This window comes from Oratosquilla oratoria, chromosome 21 (assembly GCF_046742065.1).
Source record: "Oratosquilla oratoria isolate Oo_2021 chromosome 21, ASM4674206v1, whole genome shotgun sequence".
Taxonomy (NCBI): domain Eukaryota; kingdom Metazoa; phylum Arthropoda; class Malacostraca; order Stomatopoda; family Squillidae; genus Oratosquilla; species Oratosquilla oratoria.
Genome location: NC_134797.1, coordinates 18,532,854 through 18,555,631, shown reverse-complemented (window position 1 = coordinate 18,555,631; position 22,778 = coordinate 18,532,854). Strand labels below are relative to the sequence as shown.

Here is a 22,778-nt window from a genome sequence, read left to right as displayed (position 1 = left end):
GTCATGAGTAATACCAATCAGTACACATTACACATAAATATTATTATAGATTTGCTAATACTACTAAAATGTTTGTAACACGTAGGATTGAGACCAAGATTTGAGCACCATCATAATAAAGGAACATTGGATTATGCTTCAGGAACAATGAAATATTACTAAAAGGTACCAAAACAGTATGAGTGAGTACCAGATCAGTCTAGTACCATTAATGATACCCTACATTATTCTACTGCTATAGCAGCAAATGTAGGACAATAAAGGGGGTCCATCCCAGGGTATGAGTAAATATCAATTACCACTGGATAGATGGTAGCAGGCCATCAACAATATCAACATGTTATAGTGAATGCTACATGGCAGCTTGGGTCACCTATTAATTCCAAAATGTACCTGTACCTCTGGATGGAGTGGGCAATTACACATTAGTTTGAGCACCAGGAAGTAGTACATAATCTGAGACATCAGAAGTGTAAAGGGGACCAGTACTCATATGAGTAGAACAACAAGGAGCTGGAGGGAAAGGTCCAATTACCTTGTTGCCTGGTACCCTGATTCACCAAGCTTGTATTATGATCAGATCATAACTGTTCTCAGACCATACCTGCATCCAGTTATTATTCTTAATGTTTTGCTTTGTGTTCTTTTTAGGATGTCTGTTTTCTTGATTGTTAGGAACCATGCTGTAATGGCATGGTCAAATGAAGTTCTTATAAACTATATACTGAGATTAGTGTTTCTTGTGTGGGCCCACTTCTAACACAAACATCCCTCACATTATTTGTGCATATAAGGAACTCTGAGCACTGTATTAATTAGGAAGGTTAGAAAGAAACTGTTGTCCTACTCAAATAGGAACAAAATAGAATCCAGTGTGATCAAATATACATTTTTCATAACTTAAATTTAATCCATAGGTTGTATAAATTGGATAAGTTTATTATGAAGAAAATTGTGGCCCAAACATCCAATACACAGCAACAGGAATTACAGAAAATCAGATGGGCCCAAGAGAGATCTCATACTGACTGTGATTTTTGTATGTAGACTATGTATGTATGTACTGTATATACTTAATTGTAGTATACAGGAAAGGAGTGATGTATGTTGGGTTCCATCTTCTACTCTAAAATTTATCATACCTAGACTCAAATTCATGTACAGTTCCAACTTAGTATATATCTTTGATTTTCAATTATCTTATTTAGATTTGAATTCATGTATTGTTCAAGCTTGGGTTATATCACCTAAGGTCCTAAGCTATTCCAAATATGTATGCATCCATATAGAAAATGTATTTCTTCACATCCTTTGTTCTTATGACCTTTTGAAGCCCTGTATGTATGCATGTACATACATACAGGGCTCCACAAAAAAGCTTTGATAGTACCATATATTTAGCTAGAAAAATTAAATAACATGACATACCAAAACAGGATTATAATTAAACAAGCATCTGAGTGTTCATATTCTTACCTTAGTGACACCAATGGCACCAATGTTCTGTGAATAGGAAGTGGTACCATTACCAGAGCCCCAGATACCAGCCAGGATGCACCCGATACCCTCAATAGCAATTCCTCGGTTGACAGCATGCACTGGCGGAGGTGGAGCACCTGTGACGAGAAGAGGGTAGGTGAAAACAATGGGTAATATTTGTATTGTATAAAGAAGAAAATTAGGGTTGTCTTTTTTTTTCTTCTTCTTTCTTTTTGTTTCATGAGTCTGTAACTGATTGCCACTACTGTCACTGTAGTCAGCTGCTTATTTCTCTTACTGCTTTTCCATGTTCTCTTCATTCTGTTCCTAATCTTGATGATGATTCAGTTTACCATCACAAAGTCCTCCTATCAGGAGGCTAGGATGGTTCCCCTTTCATGGGTTTATGTAGCCTGGAACTTAGTTAACCATACCCTAGGTCCAACTTGCTGATGGCGAGGTTTGAATTGCTGTCATCTCAACCTCTTTTTTTTTTTTTTTTTTTTTTTTTTTTTTTTTGTCCTCTGCTCTTCATTCCTTTTCTTCATATCCTATCTCTTCTCCCATTCTTCCATTTCTTTGTCCTCATCCTATGCCTGTCCTCATCCTATGCCATTGGGACCAATGACAGGTACTTGCAAGTGGTTGTCCTTTGCAAAAGACATCAGAAAACCATCTTGCTGCTTCTCATCTTCAAAACTTGTCAACATCCTCACCTCCTCCAGGAGGTAAGCTGATACTTGGTCTCTGGAGAAGGTTTGTGATCTTTCTCTGTCAACTTCAACTCCATTTCTTCCACCTTTTCACTTCAGGAGAGCTGATAGGTGGCAATTGCTTCCCTCCTCTTGCTGCTACAAGCTGGTGACACAGAAATATTAGCACACTATTACAAAATAGACATTAGTCCATAAATTCTTTTTAGAGATATCCATAAGAAGGCCTGAGGATTGTTGCCAGCTGCTGTGGGGCTGTCGGTTTCCATCCAGTGATTGGCATTGGTTATTATTATCCTTTTGTGTTTGCACCCCCTCTAGGCTGTAGTTTTTTCCAAGTCTATTCCTTTCACTTGAATAAAATCATCTAGCTTAATTTTCAAGATAATCTACAGAGTATGTCACCAGACATGCAGATATTTCTTATTTGTGGATTTTAAAAATTGCAATAGAACTGTTAAACTTACCAGCAAGGCGAGCACATGCATAGTAGTCCCCAATACTCTCAACAATGGAGACCCAGACACCTGCCATCATCCCAATGACACCAGCCAGAGTAACAGTAGGCAGCCCCCATTGGACTGAGGAGGGAAAGATAAGAAAGTTATAAGTTTTTGCAACATACAAGTGGATAACAGTAACAGAAAGAAAGGCTGCAACTGATGCAATGGAAAAGGAGCAGATAGGTATGTGGGTCATTAGAAAAAAAAATTGTGGTTCCAATTTATTTATAAAAGGCTACCAGGGGGAATATACGTAGGACTGAACCTAACAACTCTCAAAATAAAACAAGCATGTAACAACAAATATCTGCTTATATCAGAAGTGAGTACAGCCAACTTCAAAGGCTTTCCTTGTCCTATCTATTGTATATATCAAAAGGCTTCTTCCTTCTAATAAGGGAGGTAGCCAGGCAGAGCATAAACCCACCTCCTACCTATCCCACACCTATCCATCCAACACCCATTTGTTTGTTTTATCTTAGCTCCTCATGGATGAAGGGCCATCCCTGCTCCCCACCCAGTGCCTGGGTCAGAAGCAATGCAGCAAGATACAGCACATCCAAGGCAGGGTTCAACATCTGAAGCTGGCCCACCTCCACCATTCCATTTACATGGTGACCCTCCCTTCTTGTTCATTCATGTCATAAGTAACTAGAGAAGATGAGGAGAAATCCATAATGCATTCATAATCATTCTCCATTCACCTATCTCTTGCCTTCTCCCTTCCCTGCTCAATAGACATTCACTTTTACCCAAGGCCTCCTTCACTCCATTTATCCAACTCATTCTCAGTCTTCCTCTCAAGTTCAATTTATCCACCTTGGGCCTCAACACTTTTTGCAAGTCTTTCTTCTTGCATTTTTTACATAAACCAAAACCATCCCAGTATCCTTTGATCAGTTCTATCTGCCAGCTCCCTTTCCATCCCTGCTCTCTGCCTCACCTCCTCATTTCATACTCTGTCCATCACCTTTTCCTACCCCACATTGAGAAGGTTGGGGTTGCAGCCTTGGGGATGCAATCCCCAGACCAGGCCTGTGAACCTAAGGTAAACACTGGTCCAACTAGTGGTTTCTATATGCTTCCCATGTGGAGACTTGACATTTGAAATGTGTCTAGAGAGTTGATGATAGCAAATACAGTGTTTAGGAAGAAAGTCAAACATAAGTACACATGGGAAAGGGTGGTGGATGGAAGGGCATTAATGGACTGTTGTTAGGGCATTAATGGACTGTATAGTGGTAACCAGGAGAATAGTAGGAAGAGTTAAGGACATACTTGTTCTAAGAGGAGAGAGTGGGGGAATATCAGATAACTTTTTGGTGGAAGGTAAGTTGAGAGTGGAGGATAGATGGAGAAAGAGGAAAAAGACAGAAGGTAGAGAGGTGCTTAACCACTTCACTCCGGGCCAAAATCTCGCGGGGCAGCATTAGCTGCCAGACGTACGATGTTGCGTCATAATACTCGCATCATAAAAAATAGTCACTGCTTATATCGATCGTTCTCTCTTTCACCCATGAATTTTGATAACCATAGAAAATGTGATGAAGCCAGTTTAGAGAGTATGTCAGTTACGCAGGGACAACTACAATAAATATAATCAAGACGCCGATATGGCAGCCTCACGTATCCACTTGCTCCCCATGCCGCCTACGTAGGCGGCACCGTATGGAAGGGGTTAAAGTAAACTGCTTAAATGAGAAAGAAAAGGAGAAGGAGTACAAGAAGAAGCTGAGAGAGGAGTGGGAAGGAGTGAAGGATAGAGTAGAGCTAGGAATGGAGGAGGAATGGGGATGGTTCAAGGAGGGAGTCACAAGGTGTGCAAAGATGGTGTGTGGAACAAGGAGGATGGGAGGTAATAGAAGGAAGGGTAACGAGTGTTGGGATGAGGAAGCAAAGAAGGTTGCAGAAGAGAAAATGCAAGCATACACAGATTGGTTACAAAATAGGACAAAAGAATCATAAGAGAGGTACAAAAAGAAGAGAAGTAAAGCATAAGATAAAGGAGGCAAAGAGGAGAGTGTGAAATGGGGTAAGAGTGTGACAGAAAATTTTGAAAGTAATAAAAAGATGTTTTGGAAAGAAATTAAGAGAGGAAGAGGTGGCGAATCAAGTAGAGAAGAAAAGGTAAAAAGTGCAGATGGAGAGATGATAATGGAAGAGAAGGCAATAAGAGGAAGATGGGCAGAGTATTTTAGGGAGTTGCTAAATGTGAAGGAGGATAGGGAGGGAAAGGTAGTTGCAGTAGGAAGCGCTAAGAAAATGATAGTGATGAGTGAGGAAAATGGAGGAGAAATAAGGAAAGATGAGGTGAAAGCAGCTGTTAAGATGATGAGAGCAGGTAAGGCAACTGGGTTGTTGTTGTTGTTGTCGTTCCCTAGACTGTCTGTCCGAGCAGTCCCGTCTCCCCAAGGAATGCCACAGCCGAAACTGGGTTTTCCCACAAATCCTTTATAGAGTGTATATTGTGTTGTTTGCGTGCATGATTGTGTATAATGCAGTCTTCCATTATGTGTTGTATGGTATGGGGTGAAGTGTTACATCCTGGGCAGCTATTCACAATGCGGTCATCCAGCCTCTTCTGGTAGCTTAGAAGTGCTGGGTGGTGGCCGCACTGCAGTCTGGCCAGGTGGACTCTGTCCTTTCGTGGGAGAGAGGATTCAGAAGGGTGGATATCAGGGGGTCTGGCATGCAGCAGTGTGTTGTCTTTCAGTGTATTAAGGTCTTGGAGCCGCAGCGTCTACGTCGTGGGACCACCCCCCAACCCCAAGAGTTGGGGGCCAAACGGCGGCAACCAGCCCTGGCCACCGGCTCTACGCAGGTGGCACCAATCCCCAAGGCAACTGGGTTGGATGGGTGTCATGCAGAATGCCTGAAAAAAGGGGGTACAATGATGGTGGACTAGTTGGTGAGGTTATTTAATGTTTGCTAAGGAGAGGGTAGAGTGCCAGAGGACTGGAGGAGTGCCTGTATAGTTCCACTTTACAAGGGAAAAGGGGACAAGTGTGAGTGTGGTAGTTTCAGAGGGATCAACTTGTTAAGTGTAGTTGGGAAGGCTTATAGGAGGGTCTTGACTGAGAGGATTTGGAGAGGAATAGAGGGAGTAATTGGTGAGGAACAGTGAAGGTTTAGGACAGGTAGGGATTGCATAGATCAAGTTTTTGTGGTAACACATATATGTAAGAAAGTTTTAGGGAAAGGTAATGATGTTTTTTTGGGCCTTTCTGGATTTGGAAAAGGTTTATGATAGGGTAGACAGGAAGGCACTGTGGGAGGTACTGCAGATATATGGGATAGGAGGAAAGCTGTTAAGAGCAGTCAAGAGTTTTTACGAGAGTAGTAGAGCTTGTGTTAGGATTAGAAATAGAGAGAGTGAATGGTTTGAGGTAAAGGTGGGACTTCATCAGGGATGTGTTATGTCACCCTGGCTGTTCAATCTTTACATGGATGGGGTGGTGCGAGAGGTGAATGCAAGGGTAGTGGGTCAAGGGTTGGAGATGATTAAAGAAAGTGGAGAAAAGTAGGAGGTGAGCCAGTTGTTGTTTGCTGACAACACTGCACTTGTGGTAGGATCAGAAGAGGGATTGAGGAAGTTAGTGACAGAGTTTCGGAAGTTGTGTGAAAGAAGGAAGTTGAAGGTAAATGTGGGTAAAAGTAAGGTGATGAGATGTACAAGGGGAGAAAGTGGCAACAGATTGGATGTATTATGGAGAGACTGGAGGAAGTGGATAGTTTTAGATATGTGGGTGCAAATGTGGGAAAGGGAGGAGTGGAGGTAGAATGTAGATTGAAAGAAACAAGTAAATACCTTGGGGGATTAAAAAATCTAATGAGGAATATACATTTGGGAATGGATGCTAGGAGGAGATTGTATGAAGGAGTGATTGTGCCGACAGCACTGTATGGGGCAGAAACATTGAACATAAGAGAGGAAGAAAGGAGAAGTTTGAATGCATTTGAGATGAGGTGTCTGAGAAGTATGATAGGGGTTACTAGGCTGGATAGAGTGAGAAACAAGGAGGTGAGGAAGGAAGAGAATGGGGGTGGAAAGGGAGTTGGGAGATAGGGTTGATAAAAGAGTATTGAGATGGTTTGGACACATAGAAAGAATGAGTGAAGAAAGATTAGTAAAAGAGGTGTGGAATACAGTGGTAAAAAGAGTGAACATGAGGGGGCAACGTAAGATGAAATGGATGGATGGTGTAAAAGGGGTACTGGGGAAAGAGGGGAATGTCTGTTGAGGAAGGATGGGAGAGGACAGAAGATGGGGATGAATGGAGAATGGTTGTGTATGGATGATGCTGTGATGCATGAAAGGGAGTGGGTGGGGGATGGGGAGTGAGGGAGTATGTGTGAAAAATAATTTGATGCAGCCCGAAGGGATTTCTCTCCATCTTCTCTTTTTCTGCATGAGGGGATGGAGAGGGGGGGGGGGTCACCCATTAAATGAAGCAGCTTTGCTGTCGATGTGGTGTGTCTTGTGACACTGCTTCTGATCCAGGGCAGTGGGAAAGAGGCAGGGATGCCCCATCATCCAGGAGGAGCCAAGATAAAGAGGGAGGAAGGGTAGTGAATTGGAGTGGAGTGTGTAGGAATGGAATGGGTGAGAGTGGATTTTATGCCTTTGTTTTTTGGCTACCTCCCTTATAAGGGGGAAAAAACATTTGGTATACATATATATGTATGTATGTGGTGCACAGTTCTTATGAAGGGGAGTTTGAGCCCACCAATTAAATATTAATTACATAAGGCCAGGAAATGGAATTGCCATTTTCTGTAACAACTCACAGGGGTAGGGGAAGTAGAACCATGGGGCTTCTATCAAAATGTTTTGTCTGATGTCAGTTCTTGCCTCTGAGTCCTCAGACAAAGCCCCACTGTAGGTCAGGATGACACATAAGAGCCATGACATCATGATGGCAAGCAGAACCTGCCAAGGGAAATTTGTGAGTCACTTGTTTTCCTGAAATTGTTTGAGTAAAACCATAGTCTCAGCATCCAACAATTGAAAAGCTAAAACAATGGACTGTTAAGTGCATTGTATGACTGGTGTTGTTTCTCACCAACTAGTAATTGTAGGAGGAAAGCATTCATTAATTTTCATGTTTCATTAAAAAAAAATGTTAGAAGGCAAATAATAAGTCAGAGAATGAGAATTTGGGCTTGGTACAGAGATCAAAGTCATCTTCTTAGGGGCCACACTTCCAGGTGGAAATGAAGGCATTGGTGGATTTTGGAGATGGGTGGTGGGGAAATAATTCAAAGATCTGTCCCATAGAACCACTTTGTGCACACAGTTGTCATTAGTTTCCATTAATTATATAGCTACTGATGGGAGAGAAATATTTCCAAACTTGCAATATGATTTTTTAGCTGTACTGATTTTCTGTCTGACTTTAGTACCCTAATTACATTTACATGACTGGTATAGCTATGATCAGCTTGAGGTCTTAAAAAAATGCAAATACAATTTATGAGACGAGCTATAGCTTACTGATCTCAACATTTTGGGAATGATATGTTGGTTATGTTTTCCAAATGGAGATCACTAAGCACTTGCTTAGAGTATAGTCAAACATGGCAGAGTTTTAGATGATACTCTAATTTACCACAGTTAGTCTATAAAATGTATACTTCTGCCATGTTTAATGTGGTCTCAGGGCAACATATCACTTACCTTGTCAACATAATTTTTTGCTTCTTTGATGATGAAGACTTTTCTAGCTAGAGTCTCTTTCACGCATATTGCCTATCAATCCTACCTTGGCCATAATTTTCATCCTCATTATTTATGGGATGGTTTGGACACATGGAAAGAATGAGTGAAGAAAGACTAGTAAAAGAGGTGTGGAAGGCAGAGGTGGAAGGAGTGAATGTGAGGGGTTGACCTAAGATGAGATGGGTGGATGGGGTTAAAAGGAGCTTTGGGAAAGAGGGGAATGTCTGTTGAGGAAGGATGGGAGAGGATAGAAGACAGGGGTGAATGGAGAATGGTTGTATATGGATGATGCTGTGATGCATGAGGTGAAATAGGTGGGGGATGGGGGTGAGGGAGTATGTGTGAGAAATAATTTGACGCAGCCCGAAGGGATTTCTCCCCACCTTCTCCTTTTCTGCATAAGGGGGTGGAGAGGGGGGGTCACCAATTTAATGAAGCAGCCTTGCTGTGGATGTGCTGTGTCGTGTGACACTGCTTCTGACGCAGGGCAGTGGGCGAAATGCAGCGATGACCCATCATCCAGGAGGTGCCAAGATAAGAGTGAGGGAAGAGGGTGGAGGGGAGTGGAGTGTGATAGGGATGGAATGGGTAGGAGTGGTTTTTATGCCTTTGTTTTTTGGCTACCTCCCTTATAAGGGGGAAAAAGCCTATGGTATATGCATGTATGCATTATTTATGATAAAAATTCGTCTAGGAAGTCAGTGAATAATAATCACACATATTGACACTTAAAGAAGCCATCTTATACATAAACATGTTTTGTTGCCATTCCCCTTCTATGCATGTAATAACTCCCTTTCCTTCTCCCCCTTCTCGTCAGTGCCCAATGCTTACACCTCTGCCCCCGACTACCACCTCATAACAAAAACTGTGTCTGAACCCTATCACTGTGACTTAAATTCTTCTTTTTCTTTTTCTCTTTTTTAACTCCGCATTTTCACTATATTCAGAAACCTTATCTTGCATTTTCTATAACCCCTATATATATATATATATATATATATATATATATATATATATATATATATATATATATATATATATATATGTATATATATTCAGGCTAATCTGTAATTGTCAAAAACTGGGCACGGAGTGTACACACAAAGGAGAAGTCAGAGTCACACATTTTGATCAAGAAGCAGCTGGGACTTTTTGCAGGCATTTGGCTGCACGGCATACCCAAATCTAATGTGCCATTGCTACTCAGGGTTTGCTCTGGGTAGGTTGGTGTGCTCCATCCTCTTTTCCCCCCAGCCTTGAAATACTATCCCTTTGGAAATATAAGAGTGGTAAATAATTTAGTAGATTTGCCAAGTGAATACATAATTGCCATTGCTACTCAGGACTCACTTTTGGCAGGTTGATGGTAAGCCAATTAAGTGTCCATCTGTCATAATTGAACATACATAAAGTGTCCATATTCAGGGTAACGTATAAATTATTATAGGCACAGAGAATATTAAGGGTTGGTCTAGACACAGTGTGGCCTTAAGTTGCCCTCTGTTTTGTCTGAGTATTTAAAGATAGAATTGTAGTTTTAAGTCCTAGGTGAATCCTCTCGATGGTAATCAAGTTGTGATTAGTGAAAAAAAAAAAAATTATTGTGTGCTTAATGATTGTCTTACACATAATATAAATGTGAGTTTCTGTTATAAGGAGAGGGGGAATGGGCAGAGGATTAGTCAAAGTAAGGGTACAGTTACATTAATTGACTAAAAGCTTGCATTTCAGCTTTTGCATTCATTCATCCTATAATAAGTGGTTACATGCAAGTCCAGCCTTACCGTGTAGAGAAATTCCCACCAATCATGTAAAAGTCACTACAGCAAGCCCCACCCTCTATCCAGAATGAGGAATTCTCATTGGCAGAGCCAATGCCTATGCCACTTCCTCAAATATTTTATCCAAAATAACTTTGAATGACTCGCAATCTCTATAAAATGGATATTTGACAATCTTTGCATATATCATACACACACATGCTTCCCACACATAGTGGTGGATATCTGGAATAAATTAGATAAGGCAACAGTGATGACTCATGGGGAAATGCTCTACTTGAGATGATTACTGACCATTCAATGACACAATGGATACAAGAGAACACTAGGTATAGAAATGAAGAAGAACCATCGAGGCTAGACTTAATAATTACATCTGAACCTAGAATAGTGGACAAGATTGAATATAAAACACCAATAGGTAAAAGTGACCACATATTGATTGAACTGGAACTTAATGAAGAAAAATATATGAAAAGAAATGAACAATATAGAAAAGGAAGAATGATGTATGAAAAAACAAACTTTGATAAAATAAGAGAATTCTTCCAACAAGAAAACTGGGAAGAAATATACAAAGAAGAAACATCAGTGGAAGAGAAATGGAATATTTTGACAAAAATTTACAAAAAAGGAGTGGAAAAGTATGTCCCAAGACAAAAACAAGAAAAAGAATATGTAAAATGCTGGTACAACAAAAGTTGTAGGGAGTTAAAAGACAAAAGAGACAAAGCCTGGACCAGATGGAAAAAAGACAGAAGACCTGAAAAATGGAAAATATATACTGGTTATAGAAATGAATATGTACAAAAGTGCAGAGAGGAAAAAAGAAAATATGAAAAAGATATCATAGAAAAGTGTAAAGATCAACCAAAACTATTCTACAGATTTGTAAACAATAAACTGAAAAACAAACAAGACTTGGAGAAATTAAGACAAGGAGGAGTTGAATACACTGAGGAAATGGAAATGGCAGAAATTATGAACAAACATTTTAAATCAGTGTTTACAAGGGAAAATATACAACCTGAAGAGATTGAGTGGAAGGAAAAAGTCCCCCCTATGGAAGAAATAGAAGTAACAAAGAATGAAATATTGACACACTTGGGTAATTTTGATGTCAGAAAATCGCATGGGCCAGATGAAATAGCAAACTGGATTCTGAAAGAATGCAGGAATGAACTGGCAGACAAAATACATAGCATAATAAGCAGTTCCTTAAAAGAAGGAAAAGTTCCAGAAGATTGGAAAAAAGCAAATATAGTACCTATATATAAAGGAGGAAATAAAGAAGAACCTACCAACTATAGACCAGTCTCTCTAACAAGTACAATAGCAAAAATATGTGAAAGAATTATCAAAAGTAGATGGGTAAAATACTTGGAAAAAAACAACGTACTAAATCCAAGGCAATTTGGATTCAGACAAGGACGATCATGCGTCACCAATTTAATATGTTTCTATTCAAGGCTAATAGATATAATACAAGAAAGAGATGGATGGGCTGATTGTGCATTTCTAGACCTAAAGAAAGCTTTTGACAAAGTACCACATAAGAAGTTGCTTAAGAAATTAGAATATGAAGGAGGAATACAAGGTAAATTGCTAAATTGGATGGAAGACTTTTTGCAAGAAAGAAAAATGAGAGTAGTGATAAGAGATCAGCACTCAAAATGGAATGAAGTAATAAGCGGTGTTCCGCAGGGAACAGTTCTGGCCCCAATAATGTTTGCTATATATATTAATGATATGGATGAAGGAATTGAAAGCTATATGAGCTTCTTTGCAGATGATGCAAAACTACTGAAAAGAGTGGAAACTGAAGAAGATTGTGAATCACTACAGAGAGATCTAAATAAAGTACAAGAATGGAGTAGGAAGTGGGAGATGGAGTTCAATACAAAAAAGTGTAGTATAATGGAATTTGGAAAAAGCAAAAACAGAATAACAGGATCATATAATTTGGGAGAAGAAGGAATAAAAAGAGTAGAAAATGAGAAGGACCTGGGAGTCATTGTTATGAATAATATGTCACCTGAGAAACATATAAATAAGATTTTTGGAGAAACTTATAATTTAATAAGAACAATCAAAGTGGCATTTACATACCTGGATGAAGAAATGGTGAGGAAAATCCTAATCACCCTGATAAGACCAAGATTGGAATATGCAGCAACGATATGGTCACCAAGTACAAAAAAATGTATAAAAAAACTTGAAAGAATACAAAGAGCAATTACAAAACTGGCACCAACATTCTCAAAACTATCATATGAAGAGAGACTACAAAAACTTAAACTACAGACACTAGAGCAAAGAAGAGAGAGAGGAGATTTGATAGCTATTTACAGAATCATGAAAGGCATAGAAATTACTGATAGAGAGAATCTGATAAAATGGGATGACAGAAATACAAGAGGACACGGAAAGAAAATAAAAAAAGACAACTATAGAAGAGACTTGAAAAAGAACAGCTTTCCTCACAGAGCAATAGACAGTTGGAACAAGTTAGATGAGAAAGTGGTGTGTGCAAAAACAATACATGAATTTAAAAATAGTTTAGATAAAATGAGATATGAAGACGGGACCCCACGAGCATAGCTCCCCTTCCCGTAAAATACAACTAGGTAAATACAACTAGGTAAATACACACACACAAGACTTGATGGCACAGTGGTAGCATTCACAGCTGCCACTACGGTGGTCTGGGTTTGAATCCCACCCAGGGCTGAAATTTCAGTATTGCTGTGCTGCAAGTCATTACTCCAACTCTCGTGGGCAGGGAGTTGGGTGTGTGTGTGCATGTAAGGTCACAACATTACCCATAGATCGGTCATATATGAATTCTGAGCTCTCTTCCAGGAGGGAAATAGCTGTTGATCACAAGTCCAACATGTGATCCAAGACCATGGTGGTGAATCACACAAACACAGATTATTGAGCACAAAGCAGAAGATATTTGTCATCCATAGAAGATGGTAATTGAAGGGCTGACTCAGTAAGAGAGATCATATTATCTTTATTTCTTAATATAGTAGGGATGCCTCACCTTAAAATATCCAATTATGCCCTCCAAAGATATCGTTTCACTTTGGCCAGTTTACTGTAACCTTTCATTTTCTTTGTCAAACAGCTTGAGATTTCATAAGAATAAATATAAGTATAGAAGTTAACCATATTTCAATTATAGTATCAATATTGTATTTAGAAATCATTTATGTTTCATTAAAGGAAAACCAACATTAAAGTATTTGTGATAAATATGATAAATAATAATAAACAGAGTTTTCTTTCTTTAGGTGAACCCCCCCCCCCCAGCACCACATATACCAAAAGGCTTGTTCCCCCTTGTAAAGGTACAATTACACTAGTCAATGGATGGGTTAGATTCTGATTCTAGAGAAGGATTTTGTCCAACACTGGAGGATTTGGGTTGGAATCCAAGCCTAGGGATGCCCAACACAATACTGTTGTATTTCACATCTCAGAAGAGATCCAAGGGAAAGAAACTGAAGATATATGTTAATAGTATTTATATTTATGACATATTTAAAATATATGTATATGACTTATTCATTAATAAGAGATACATTATTTAACAGTATGAAATTATCTTGAAATAGAAAATAAAATTTATGGAATGTATACTGTGGCAATCAATAATCAAACAGTCATTTGAAATAGAAAATAAAATTTATGGAATGTATATTGTGGCAATAATCAGTCGTTTGAATACTGTATGACTCGGTGGCGTGGTTGGTAGAGTCCCTGCCTGTCACTACAGCGGTCCAGGTTCGAATCCTGCCCAGGGCTAAAATAATTTCAGTATCGCTGCACTTCGAGTCAATACTCCAATTCTCATGGGCGGGAGTTGGGTGTGTGTGTAAGTGATCGGTCATATAAGCTCTGAGCTCTCTTCTGGGAGGGAAATAGCTGTCGGTCACGAGTCCAACATGTGTTCCAAAGACCAAGGTGCAGCATGTAAACATTGGTCATTTTTCTTACGTGCAAAAACTCTTCTCACCATTTAGTTGATACCAACACTTTTTGCTGTGATGGAGCAGAATACTGAAGTTATCCATATTTTGATGGGGAACATATGACCACAAGAGGTGCTTTGGGATTTGAGGTATCCTGACTATATTAAGAAATAATTATAGTATAATCTCTCACTGAGTCAGTCCTTCAGTTATCATTTTCTATGGATGACAAATATCTTCTGCCTAGTGTTCGATAATCTATGTGTATCTACCTAGTTGTATCTTATGGGAAAGGGGTGTAACCTAGTTGCATTTTACAGGAAGGGGAGCCATGATTGTGGTGTCTCGCATTTGTATCTCACAGTGTCTAGTTTGCTTTTAAATTCATGAATGGTTTTTGCACACACTATTTTTTCATCCAGGTTGTTCTAAGTGTCCACCACTCTATGTGGAAAACTGTTCTTCAGATCTCTTCTATAACTATGTTTTTTTAGTTTCTTTCCATGTCCTCTTGTGTTTCTCTTGTCCCAGTTTAACAAGTCCTCTCTATCGAGTATTTCTGTGCCCTTCATGATTCTATAGATGGTCAGTAGGTCGCCTCTCTCTTTTCTTTGCTCCAGAGTTGGTAAATCCAGTTTAGCCAGTCTCTCCTCATATGACAAGTTTGAAAGTGCAGGAGCCATTTTTGTGGTTGCTCTCTGGATTCTTTCAATTTTCTTTAAATTCTTTTTGGTACTGGGTGACCACAATGTCGCCACATTTTCTAGTCTAGGCCTTATCAGTGTGACTAATAATTTTTTAAATAATTTCTTTGTCCAAATATGTAAATGCCACTTTTATTGATCTTAGCAAGTTATACAATATTCTGACAATTTTGTCTATGCCTTTCATGATTCTGTAAATAGCTATCAAATCTCCTCTCTCCCTTCTTTGCTCTAGTGTCTGTAGTTCAAGTTTTTCTAGTCTCTCTTCATATGATAGTTTTGAGAGTGTTGGTGCCAATTTTGTAATTGCTCTTTGTATTCTTTCAAGTTTTTTTTATACATTTTTTTGTACTTGGTGACCATATCGTTGCTGCATATTCCAATCTTGGTCTTATCAGGGTGATTAGAATTTTCTTCACCATTTCTTCATCCAGGTATGTAAATGCCACTTTAATTGTTCTTATTAAATTATAAGTTTCTCCAAAAATCTTATTTATATATTATTCATAACAATGACTCCCAGGTCCTTGTATTTACCTAGTTGTATTTTACGGGAAGGGGAGCTATGCTCGTGGGGTCCCGTCTTCATATCTCATTTTATCTAAACTATTTTTAAATTCATGTATTGTTTTTGCACACACCACTTTCTCATCTAATTTGTTCCAACTGTTTATTAATCTGTGAGGAAAGCTGTTCTTTTTCAAGTCTCTTCTATAGCTATCTTTTTTTATTTTCTTTCCATGTCCTCTTGTATTTCTGTTATCCCATTTTATCAGATTCTCTCTATCAGTAATTTCTATGCCTTTCATGATTCTGTAAATAGCTATCAAATCTCCTCTCTCTCTTCTTTGCTCTAGTGTCTGTAGTTCAAGTTTTTCTAGTCTCTCTTCATATGATAGTTTTGAGAGTGTTGGTGCCAATTTTGTAATTGCTCTTTGTATTCTTTCAAGTTTTTTTATACATTTTTTTGTACTTGGTGACCATATCATTGCTGCATATTCCAATCTTGGTCTTATCAGGGTGATTAGGATTTTCTTCACCATTTCTTCATCCAGGTATGTAAATGCAACTTTGATTGTTCTTATTAGATTATAAGTTTCTCCAAAAATCTTATTTATATGTTTCTCAGGTGACATATTATTCATAACAATGACTCCCAGGTCCTTCTCATTTTCTACTTTTTTTAGTCCTTCTTCTCCCAATTTATATGCTCCTGTTATTCTGTTTTTGCTTTTTCCAAATTCCATTATACTACACTTTTTTGTATTGAACTCCATCTCCCACTTCCTACTCCATTCCTTTACTATATTTAGATCTCTCTGTAGTGATTCACAATCTTCTTCAGTTTCCACTCTTTTCAGTAGTTTTGCATCATCTGCAAAGAAGCTCATATAGCTTTCTATTCCTTCATCCATATCATTAATATATATAGCAAACATTATTGGGGCCAGTACTGTTCCCTGCGGAACACCGCTTATTACTTCATCCCATTTTGAGTGCTGGTTTCTTATCACTACTCTCATTTTTCTTTCTTGCAAAAAGTCTTCCATCCAATTTAGTAGTTTTCCCTGTATTCCTCCTTGAGTTTCTAATTTCTTAAGCAACTTCTTATGTGGTACTTTGTCAAAAGCTTTCTTTAGGTCTAGAAATGCACAGTCCGCCCATCCATCTCTTTCTTGTATTATATCTATTAGCCTTGAATAGAAACATATTAAATTGGTGACGCATGATCGTCCTTGTCTGAATCCAAATTGCCTTGGATTTAACACTTTGTTTTTTTCTAAATATTTTACCCATCTACTTTTGATAATTCTTTCACAAATTTTTGCTATTGTACTTGTTAGGGAGACTGGTCTATAGTTTGTAGGTTCTTCTTTATTTCCTCCTTTATATATAGGTACTATATTTGCTTTTTTCCAATCTTCTGGAACTTTTCCTTCTTTCAAGGAACTGTTTAGTATGCTATGTATTTTGTCTGCCAGTTCATTCCTGCATTCTTTCAGAATCCAGTTTGCTATATCATCTGGTCCATGCGATTTTCTGACATCAAGATTACTCAAGTGTGTCAATATTTCATTCTTTGTTACTTCTATTTCTTCCATAGGGGGGACTTTCTCTTTCCATTCAATCTCTTCAGGTTGTATGTTCTCCCTTGTAAACACTGATTTAAAATGTTTGTTCATAATTTCCGCCATTTCCATTTCCTCAGTGTATTCAACTCCCTCCTGTCTTAATTTCTCTAAGTCTTGTTTGTTTTTCAGTTTATTGTTTACAAATCTGTAGAATAGTTTTGGTCGATCTTTACACTTTTCTATGACATCTTTTTCATATTTTCTCTTTTCCTCTCTGCACATTTGTACATATTCATTTCTATAACCGGTATATATTTTCCATTTTTCAGGTCTTCTGTCTTTTTTCCATCTGGTCCAGGCTTTGTCTCTTTTGTCTTTTAGCTCCCTACAACTTTTGTTGTACCAGCATTTTACATATTCTTTTTCTTGTTTTTGTCTTGGGACATACTTTTCCACTCCTTTTTTGTAAATTTTTGTCAAAATATTCCATTTCTCTTCCACTGTTGTTTCTTCTTTGTATATTTCTTCCCAGTTTTCTTGTTGAAAGAATTCTCTTATTTTATCAAAGTTTGTTTTTTCATACATCATTCTTCCTTTTCTATATTGCTCATTTCTTTTCCTATATTTTTCTTCATTAAGTTCCAGTTCAATCAATATGTGGTCACTTTTACTTATTGGTGTTTTATATTCAATCTTGTCCACTATTCTAGGTTCCGATGTAATTATTAAGTCTAGTCTCGATGGTTCTTCTTCATTTCTATACCTGGTGTTCTCCTGTATCCATTGTGTCATTGTATGGTCAGTAATCATCTCAAGTAGAGCGTTTCCCCATGAGCCGTCTCCACCCTTTACTGTCATTTCTTCCCAGCAGATTTCTTTGCAATTAAAGTCGCCCATTATAACTATTCTTCCTCCATCTTCCATTATTTTATTTAATGTTATCTTTGTGTCCTCTAACATACTTTTATGTTCACTCTCCTCCCATGAGGCTGTTTTCGGTGGCACATAATTGATCACAAATTTTCTGCTCTTCTTATCTCTGTCTTCCACTTCTATCATAATCATCTCTACTGTATTCTTTCCATATATGACACTCTTCACGTTTATATCCTTCTTAGTCAGGAACATAACTCCACCCCCTTGCTTTTTCTCTCTGTTTTTAATCCAATGATTATATGCATCATGTCCTACACTGTTGGGTGGTATTGGGCCTTTTAATTTTGTTTCTACAATTCCCATTATGTCCGGTTCTTTTTCTTTCAAATAATCATTCAGCTCATTCAATCCTGTTATTAATCCATCTATATTTGTGTAAGACACTCTTAGTTTTCTGTCACTTCCATTGTGTTCTCTGTTTCCCTTTTGTTTTTCTCTTGTATGTCGAACTGCCTTAGTTTCATATTCACTACTCTCCAATAGAATCTCTCTTTCTCTGACTCCGTTCTGTTCTCGTTTTTTGTCTTAGCTTCAAGTCTTTTCTGCTTTTCTTCCTCTCTTTCCTCTTTATTCATTTCCCTTTTTATCCATACTTTTTTATATTGTTCACTTGTTGCTAGTTTCCCTGTTTTGGATAAGATATTCTCTGCCGTCGTTTGTGACCTGAATTTAATCTTAATTGGTCTGGTCTTATCTTTACTATACTTTCCGAGCCTGAATTTTTCCTCAATTTCCTTCATAATTTCTGGTTCATCTTCCTGAACTAATTTTAGTAAACTGCTTACTTTTTCATTTTCCTCATTGGTTCTTGAGGTTCTATCTGGGTTATGTTTCTCTTCCATTCCTAATATAATTATACATTTCTTTTTGTCAGCTAAGTCTCTTACTATATTCTCCTTCTGTCTCATTACTTTAATAACTGAGTCTTCAGTTTGTTCTCTCATTTGCTGTTTAATTATATCAGTAAATGCAACTTTACTGTTTTCTTTTATCGACTTCCATCCCTCTCTGTTTTCTTTACTATTCTTCTTCAATTCCTCATTCTCCACCTTTACTTCTTTTAACTGTCTTTTCAGGTTTTCTATTTCATCAGTTAAGTTTTTGTTCGCCTTCTCTAGTTCTTCCAATTTTTCAACCCGCCTTATAATATTGTTAACATGACCGAACCTACGCTCCAAGTCCTCGATCATCTTATCGACCTTCTCTTCTAGTCTTGTCAGTCGGGGGGGGTTTGTGTCCCCCCCACCCTCTTTAAATCCCTGGAAAATATTCTCATCACTTTCTACTGTATTGCTCTTATCTATACTTCTAATCTTTACATTTTTATTAGACATTTCATCGTCGTCGGGGGGTCTTTTGTTTACCTTTCGCCTGTCTGTCTGGGCCAAGTCTACTCCTTCCTCATTTCCTTCCATTTCCCTCAGTAATCCCTCCCCTTCTCCTCTTTCCCTACTTTCCTACTACCTCACGAGCAATGTCCCCCCCACCCTGTAAATACAATAGGCACTTCTCTTTGCATTGGGATCCACAATACTTCAATTTTCTTCAGAACGTCTTCTAAGCCGTCCGTTCGTTGAAGTGTATTTACCTAGTTGTATTTTACGGGAAGGGGAGCTATGCTCGTGGGGTCCCGTCTTCATATCTCATTTTATCTAAACTATTTTTAAATTCATGTATTGTTTTTGCACACACCACTTTCTCATCTAACTTGTTCCAACTGTCTATTACTCTGTGAGGAAAGCTGTTCTTTTTCAAATCTCTTCTATAGCTGTCTTTTTCTATTTTCTTTCCGTGTCCTCTAGTATTTCTGTCATCCCATTTTATCAGATTCTCTCTGTCAGTAATTTCTATGCCTTTCATGATTCTGTAAATAGCTATCAAATCTCCTCTCTCTCTTCTTTGCTCTAGTGTCTGTAGTTCAAGTTTTTCTAGTCTCTCTTCATATGATAGTTTTGAGAGTGTTGGTGCCAATTTTGTAATTGCTCTTTGTATTCTTTCAAGTTTTTTTTATACATTTTTTTGTACTTGGTGACCATATCATTGCTGCGTATTCCAATCTTGGTCTTATCAGGGTGATTAGGATTTTCTTCACCATTTCTTCATCCAGGTATGTAAATGCAACTTTGATTGTTCTTATTAGATTATAAGTTTCTCCAAAAATCTTATTTATATGTTTCTCAGGTGACATATTATTCATAACAATGACTCCCAGGTCCTTCTCATTTTCTACTTTTTTTAGTCCTTCTTCTCCCAATTTATATGCTCCTGTTATTCTGTTTTTGCTTTTTCCAAATTCCATTATACTACACTTTTTTGTATTGAACTCCATCTCCCACTTCCTACTCCATTCTTGTACTTTATTTAGATCTCTCTGTAGTGATTCACAATCTTCTTCAGTTTTCACTCTTTTCAGTAGTTTTGCATCATCTGCAAAGAAGCTCATATAGCTTTCTATTCCTTCATCCATATCATTAATATATATAGCAAACATTATTGGGGCCAGAACTGTTCCCTGCGGAACACCGCTTATTACTTCATCCCATTTTGAGTGCTGGTTTCTTATCACTACTCTCATTTTTCTTTCTTGCAAAAAGTCCTCCATCCAATTTAGTAGTTTGCCCTGTATTCCTCCTTCAGTTTTTAATTTCTTAAGCAACTTCTTATGTGGTACTTTGTCAAAAGCTTTCTTTAGATCTAAAAATGCACAGTCCGCCCATCCATCTCTTTCTTGTATTATATCTATTAGCCTTGAATAGAAACATATTAAATTGGTGACACATGATCGTCCTTGTCTGAATCCAACTTGCCTTGGATTTAACACTTTGTTTTTTTTCTAAATATTTGACCCATCTACTTTTGATAATTCTTTCACAAATTTTTGCTATTGCACTTGTTAGAGAGACTGGTCTATAGTTGGTAGGTTCTTCTTTATTTCCTCCTTTATATATAGGTACTATATTTGCTTTTTTCCAATCTTCTGGAACTTTTCCTTCTTTCAAGGAACTATTTAGTATGCTATGTATTTTGTCTGCCAGTTCATTCCTGCATTCTTTCAGTATCCAGTTTGCTATTTCATCTGGTCCATGCGATTTTCTGACATCAAGATTACTCAAGTGTGTTAATATTTCATTCTTTATAACTTCTATTTCTTCCATAGGGGGGACTTTCTCTTTCCATTCGTTCTCTTCAGGTTGTATGTTCTCCCTTGTAAACACTGATTTAAAATGTTTGTTCATAATTTCCGCCATTTCCATTTCCTCAGTGTATTCAACTCCCTCCTGTCTTAATTTCTCCAAGTCTTGTTTGTTTTTCAGTTTATTGTTTACAAATCTGTAGAATAGTTTTGGTTGATCTTTACACTTTTCTATGATATCTTTTTCATATTTTCTCTTTTCCTCTCTGCACATTTGTACATATTCATTTCTATAACAGGTATATATTTTCCATTTTTCAGGTCTTCTGTCTTTTTTCCATCTGGTCCAGGCTTTGTCTCTTTTGTCTTTTAACTCCCTACAGCTTTTGTTGTACCAGCATTTTACATATTCTTTTTCTTGTTTTTGTCTTGGGACATACTTTTCCACTCCTTTTTTGTAAATTTTTGTCAAAATAGTCCATTTCTCTTCTACTGTTGTTTCTTCTTTGTATATTTCTTCACAGATTTCCTTTTGAAAGAATTCTCTTATTTTATCAAAGTTTGTTTTTTCATATATCATTCTTCCTTTTCTGTATTGTTCATTTCTTTTCATATATTTTTCTTCATTAAGTTCCAGTTCAATCAATATGTGGTCACTTTTACTTATTGGTGTTTTATATTCAATTTTGTCCACTATTCTAGGTTCGGATGTAATTACTAGGTCTAGTCTCGATGGTTCTTCTTCATTTCTATACCTAGTGTTCTCCTGTATCCATTGTGTCATTGTATGGTCAGTAACCATCTCAAGTAGAGCGTTTCCCCATGAGCCGTCTCCACCCTTTACTGTCATTTCTTCCCAGCAGATTTCTTTGCAATTAAAGTCGCCCATCATAACTATTTTTCCTCCCTCTTCCATTATCTTGTTTAATGTTATCTTTGTGTCCTCTAACATACTTTTATGTTCACTCTCTTCCCATGAGGCTGTTTTCGGGGGCACATAATTTATCACAAACTTTCTGCTCTTCTTATCTCTGTCTTCTATTTCCATCATTATCATCTCTACTGTATTCTTTCCATATGTGACACACCTCACGTTTATATCCTTCTTAGTCAGGAACATAACTCCACCCCCTTGCTTTTTCAGTCTGTTTCTAATCCAATAATTATATGCATCATGTCCTACACTGTTGGGTGGTAGTGGACCTTTTAATTTTGTTTCTACAATTCCCATTATGTCCGGTTCTTTTTCTTTCAAATAATCATTCAGCTCATTCAATCCTGTTATTAATCCATCTATATTTGTGTAAGACACTCTTAGTTTTCTGTCACTTCCATTGTGTTCTCTGTTTCCCTTTTGTTTTTCTCTTGTATGTCGACTTTCTTTAGTTTCATATTCACTACTCTCCAATAGAATCTCTCTTTTTCTGACTCCGTTCTTATCTCGTTATTTTCCTTTGCTTCAAGTCTTTTCTGTTTTTCTTCCTCTCTTTCCTCTTTATTCATATCCCTTTTTATCCATACCTTTTTATATTGTTCACTTGTTGCTAGTTTCCCTGTTTTGGATAAGATATTCTCAGCCGTAGTTTGTGACCTGAATTTAATCTTAATTGGTCTGGTCTTGTCTGTACTATATTTCCCTAGCCTGAATTTCTCTTCGATTTGTTTCATTATTTCTGGTTCATCTTCCTGAACTAATTCTAGTAAATTTCTTACTTTTTCATTTTCCTCTTTGATTCTTGTGGTTCTATCTGGGTT

The 22,778-nt window shown here is 37.6% G+C and overlaps 1 protein-coding gene across 2 annotated transcripts in view; it reads right to left on the bottom strand.

The window, feature by feature from the left end:
* LOC143036727 (solute carrier family 23 member 1-like) overlaps positions 1 to 22,778 on the bottom strand; it is a 55,752-nt gene that overhangs the window by 8,291 nt on the left and 24,683 nt on the right. For both annotated transcript variants that reach the window (XM_076204379.1, XM_076204380.1), the window contains exons 7-9: positions 7,484 to 7,625; positions 2,660 to 2,773; positions 1,477 to 1,616 (exon numbers count right to left, since the gene is read on the bottom strand). In XM_076204379.1, coding sequence (XP_076060494.1) covers positions 1,477 to 1,616; positions 2,660 to 2,773; positions 7,484 to 7,625 — 396 coding nt within the window. The remainder of the gene's footprint in view (positions 1 to 1,476; positions 1,617 to 2,659; positions 2,774 to 7,483; positions 7,626 to 22,778) is intronic.